At 47.5% G+C, this 5,417-nt stretch overlaps 1 protein-coding gene across 1 annotated transcript; it reads right to left on the reverse strand.

Annotated features, from left to right (window-relative positions):
* Window positions 1-749: 749 nt before the first annotated feature.
* On the reverse strand, window positions 750-5,411 carry ARHGAP36 (Rho GTPase activating protein 36; the record flags this gene model as incomplete). The annotated part of the gene is made up of 8 exons (XM_010838914.1): window positions 750-1,000; window positions 3,133-3,239; window positions 3,376-3,473; window positions 3,716-3,892; window positions 4,065-4,213; window positions 4,666-4,816; window positions 5,059-5,114; window positions 5,327-5,411. Coding segments are annotated over 8 exons (969 nt in total), but the record flags the coding sequence as incomplete, so codon positions are not given.
* Window positions 5,412-5,417: the final 6 nt, after the last annotated feature.

A 5,417-nucleotide genomic window follows, 5' to 3' on the forward strand; every position in this document is an offset into this window, starting at 1 on the left:
TACTGGAGCATGTCCTGCAAATTTGTACCGTCCCGCATAGAGGATGTACAGAGACAATAATTTAGAACTTTTGTAATCAGGTGAGTTTTACTACTTGGAACTATGTGTTCACACCTAACTAGCTATTTTGCTGATAACAGGATATGCCTGCCAGCTCTCTGTAAAATGGATCTAGGAAATAAAGTCAAATTTTTCCTCTAACTTTTGACTCCAGAAAAGCTTGTTGGGTTTCTCAGTATTTGGGGAGTGTCTGTTTGAAGAACCACTGGCCTAAATAATTTGGAAAATTTATCCTGAGGCAGTGGAGTGACTGCAGGGACACGGCTATGAGTTGGTGTGACACGATCTAGCATTAATTGTTAGTTAGCTGTCAGGAGGTTGACCTAACATCCTAGCATGCCTCTTGAGGGCCTTTCCAATTGAGCTCTTAGGAGGAGGGCAGGAAAGTCAGGAAAAGCATGCAATCTCCTTTGGGGGAGGGAAAGCACCTCAAGATTTGTGAGCTTCTCTGGGACGGGTATTTTACCACAAATGCCACATCAATTAAAGGGACAGCTGTAGTAAGGGGAAAGCCAGGATCAGGGGCAAAAGAGAGAGGCAAGGTAGCACCAGGGTGACTGAGCTGACACAGAAACATCTCTGCTTTTACCAGCATAAGGAACCAAACATCCCCAAGAAAGGGGCTGGCAGTGTGTTTGGAATTCTCAGCCTGACCCGAGCATCAGGTAGAACTCCTTCTTACCCTCAGACCTTTACCTTCAAGACTGCTTAATGTTTCCTGTGACATCCCAGGTCTACCCCCACCCTTTCCCCTGTCCGGCACCATAGGGAAGGAAAAACATCTAAGGAAAGAATTAGCCGATGCCAGTTTTGGCCTCCTTCTCCCGGGGCACACGGAGCAATGGGCGGTCTTGCTCCAGAATGAGGGGGTTACCCGCTCCTTCCTCATCGTCATGGGAACGGGCAGTGCCGGGAGGCACAGCTGGCTCCTCAGAGGAACCTGGAAAATAGTAACAATGTTAACTCATGTTTCTAGACTTCATACTTTGCACAGCACCCAAGAGACTAAGTCCTAATTTTGAGTTTCAAATACAGTATGAAGCAAGAAGTTAGGGCAAAAATGATTATCCCCATTTAACATGTAAGAAAACTGAAGCTTAACAGTAGAACATATATCTCTATATCTAGGCCCACTGTGGAAGCTGGCTGTGGGGGACGGAGGGTAAGAGGGCAAGGCTGTGTTAGAGAAAAGAGTCAGACAGATACCCCATGCTCAGAGCAAATGGGAAATACCACCAGGGAAGCAGGGAAGCGGGCGGCCTCCTAACAGCCACCACCACCGTACAGCCAGCCTGACTAATTTTACTAAGCAAATGAGTAACAAAGCCGGAGCCGGAAGCTTACAGAACTTCATGGAGAGGCGAAAGCAGGCGTTGTTCTTCAGTGACTCCAAGAAGGACATGTAGTCCATGACTTGGCCAGGCTGAGACTGGTTCTTAAAGAAGGTGTTATCTACAAGAAATGTAACATCTGCATCTTCTTGGCGGAACCAGACGGTCTTTGGATGCTGAGCTTCTTTTGAGTCAACAGTATTAGGCACTGGGACTGTTTCCTCATTCATGATTTCTTCAAGATTGACAGCTAGGTCTGGCTGAGGGTCTGGAATTGTACTGAGAATGGAGACATCTTCAAGCTCTGCAGTCACATTAACTTCATCTTCTTCAAAAGTGTTGCCTAAGTCTTTCTGAGAAACTGGAATTTCGTTGCAAATTTGAGTGTCCTTGGGCTCTGGAACCATACTGAGAACCGAGTCTCCTTCAAGATCATGATTTTCTTCGGAGTCTTGGATTTCATGGACATCAGTGGCTTCTTCGCGTCCAGAGATTTCTTCAACATCTGAGGTTTCTTCATGGTTCAGTACTCCACTTTCATCTGAGGATTCTTCCTGGCTTTGAATTTCATCAGCATCAAAGACATCTTCGGGGCTTGTTACCACATGGAGAGTGGGGACCTCTTCAGGACTGGAGTATTCTTCAGAGCCTGCAATTCCACTGATTTCTGGAATTTCTTCAGTAGCTGAGGTTTCTTCCTCATTTGGGACTCCATCAAGAGCTGGAACCTCTTCAAGATTGGGGTCTTCTTCAGAGTCTGAGAGTCCATTGATCTCTGGGGCTTCTTCATGATTTGGGATTTCATGCCCACCAGGGGCTTCTTCAGGGCTTGGGACATGACCACCAGAGGCTTCTTCAGGGCTTGGGACCACATGAATACCTGGGACTTCATCATAATCAAAGTCTTCATCAGAGTCTGAAATCCCGTTGATTTCTGGGGCTTCTTGGTGGTCTGGAACTTCTTCAGCATTTGAGGCTTCATCATTTGGTATTTCATCCAGGGCTAGAACATCTTCAGGATTGGGGTCTTCTCCAAAATCTGGGTCTTCGTCATTATCGGAGTCATTGGCATGGTCTGGAATTTCATCAGTGTCAGGGGCTTCTTCATTGTCTGGAATTTCATCAGGATCTGAGGCTTCTTCAATGTTTGGGACAACATCAGGATCTGGAACTTCTGCGAGGTTGGGGTTTTGGTAGTCTTCAAAATCTTCATCAAGGTCGTGGTTTGGGTTTTCTCCAGGGTTTGGGTTTTCTCCAACGTTTGGGACTTCTTGCACATCTGGAACTACACCAGGGTCCGGAACAAAATTAAAATATGGTATTTCATCAAAGTCTGCAATTTCAATGAAGCCTGGAATTTCATCATCCGCATCTAGAATGTCCTCAAGGAGAGGAAGACCATCAAAATTCAGGGCATCGTCATCATCGTTATCATCGTCATCATCATCATCATCATCTTCTTCATCAAGCTCTGGAATGCCTTCGAGATGCGGGCCTTGAATCTCAAGGTCATTTGGAATCTCAAGACCTTGAAGTTCACCAAAGGCTAATCCTTGATTGAGATATTCAAATACTAGTTCTTCATTGACTGACATATCGTCCTCAGAGGACTCATCTTCTTCAAGGGGCTCAACTTCAACAAGGACCTGGCCTTGAGGAAGGGCCTGACCTTCACCAAGGGACTCACCTGCAGCAAAGGCCTGACCTTCAGCAAGGGTCTGACCGCCAGCAGGGAACTGACCTTCATCAAAGGGCTTGCTTTGACCAAGGATAGCAGCCCGGGCTTCAGCAGAGGTTTCCACTGGGTCAGAAAGTAAAGCATCCTCTTCCATTTTTATCCGTTCGCTCCTGAAGGGGAATGAATTTGAAAAAGCAAGTCAGTTGATATACTTGGGTTGACTAACATAAAGGCGACCTGGGGTCAGAAGCCCCCATAGGAGATCCTACTTCAGGCTAAGCATGAACAAACCCAGAAAACACTCACTGGATCTTCCTCAAATTCCTGCGTCTGATAAAATCAAGGGCTTCAGGGCTGGATTTCCACACACGCTTAGCAACCTGCTTCTGAATATGGGGAGGCACCTGAGAGCAAAATTAAGAAGGTTAGCTGTTATTACACAACATTTTAAAAATCTATACTCCTCTCTATCAGGTACCCAGAACTGAAGGCACCATGCACAGCTAATGTAGGAAGGGCTTTTAGACTGGGAGATTTGTGGCTGCCTGCTTCAGCTATCTCTCAGGGATGCATATAGAACTCTTCCTCGTCTTGGGAACAGGAGAGAGAGAGCTGTGAAATGAGTGTGTCCAAAGCTTCCACCTACCTGGAAGAGGACATCCCAGTTATCAATCATGGCACGGACCACACTGACAGAGGCAACATAGTGGTCAATCCCCAGTCTGGTTTTCCTGGACTCCCTCTTGGCAGATGCCCCCTTCTTCAGGAGAGCAGATCCAAACACCAAAGCCAAATTGGTGGACGTCATACGATTGCCTGAAACCTAGGTAAAAGGAAAGCAGGAAGTGATCAACTCAGAAGCAGTAATGGAAATTACACAAATAGGTCACTTTTGTTCTTGTTATCCTCTCCCTCTGTCTCTCTCTCTCTTTCTCATATATTCCCACACATGTCCCCTGCTATGAACTTCACTACCCTTTCCCAGAGCTTTTTACCAACTGTCCATCAATGCCAATGGAGTCCTCGCAGTTCTCAGCGACCTTATGCAGGACCTTCAGCAGACGTTCTAGGGTGTCACTGTGGCAAGGTGGCATCAGGTAAACCAGCAATTGCAGGGCAGAAAGCTGATCCTGTGGCTTCAGCGCTAGAGGGAGGAAATCAGGGACTGGCTTAGGGGGCAGGCCTTGGCAGCAGCCTGACACAAAGAAAGGTGTGATTCTGGTTGAAAATTGCTGAAGGCTATGGGGAGGGTACCTAGGCATCTTTTCTTCGCTCATTCCCCTGGCATTTGTGCTCAGGATCCCTAGAACCCAGAAGTGCTCCCATCAAAATAAGATCCCCCCCCAAAAAAAAGCCCCCCGCCTCTACAGAATCTAGGTTTTACTTTGCCCTGAGAGGGTACACACGGCCTCAAGAAGCTCTAGAGAGATTTCCAAAGAACAGACTTGTAGTGGAATCTGGAGAGGTATTTTCATCTTCTGCTATTCATTTTGCCTTAGTGCCTTGGGGTCCTGCAGCCTGAGCTCTGTCCCCAGAACCCCACATCCCCTGTGCTATTTCCTTTCCCTGCCCAGCAAGGGCGAGCGGAAGGCTCACTGGCTGTCTGGAGGAAGGACATGTACAGATCATCCGGCAGCAGCGAGTCCTTCATGTCCCGGAAAAACTCCTTGAGGAGCGCAGCCACATCGTGTACATTCTGAGAGTCATCCAGTACCACATCCAGACCTTGGTCAAATTCTTCACGGAGCTAGAAAAAGAGAATACTGCCAGTGAAGGCTCTGCCCACCGCAGCCTTCCTCCTGGCCACTCCTTCAATAAATCTCAGTCCTCAGTAGAGGTAGTTGGCTATATGGTGTGCCTGAGGGGACAGAAAGAAGACCATGCTCCCCTCACCAGGCATGACAGTCTCTTCAAGTCTATGGGGGAGCCCCACCCCACCTGCTTTTTCTCACTGAAGGAACAGAAGTGTGAACATAGTTGATTTATTACCTTACGCACTCTCTTCTCAGAATATTCCAGGGTGAAAATCCCCACTGTGCTTAAGCCTGAAAGAAAAGACCAAGGGAAGCTCAGTATCTCTGCTCACGCCTCCCCCAGCACTACCCTTTTCCTCCTCCACCGCATTCCAACCCCAACTGGTGGCTGGGCAATGTTGCAAGCCCTTCCTCCCTTGACCTGTTGCCCTTCCCCATCTCTAGAATACGGGTCTCTTTAATTGCCTTCCACCTTGATTTCACCTCCATTCTTGGCCCCTTACCATGTTTCTCTATGAAGCTGCAGCAAGCCTCAACAACATGGGGGATTTGCTTAGCAATCGGATTGAGGCTCATTTTCCTTTTGGATCCCAG

Source organism: Bison bison, unplaced genomic scaffold, assembly GCF_000754665.1.
Source record: "Bison bison bison isolate TAMUID 2011002044 unplaced genomic scaffold, Bison_UMD1.0 scf7180017846216, whole genome shotgun sequence".
Lineage (NCBI taxonomy): Eukaryota > Metazoa > Chordata > Mammalia > Artiodactyla > Bovidae > Bison > Bison bison.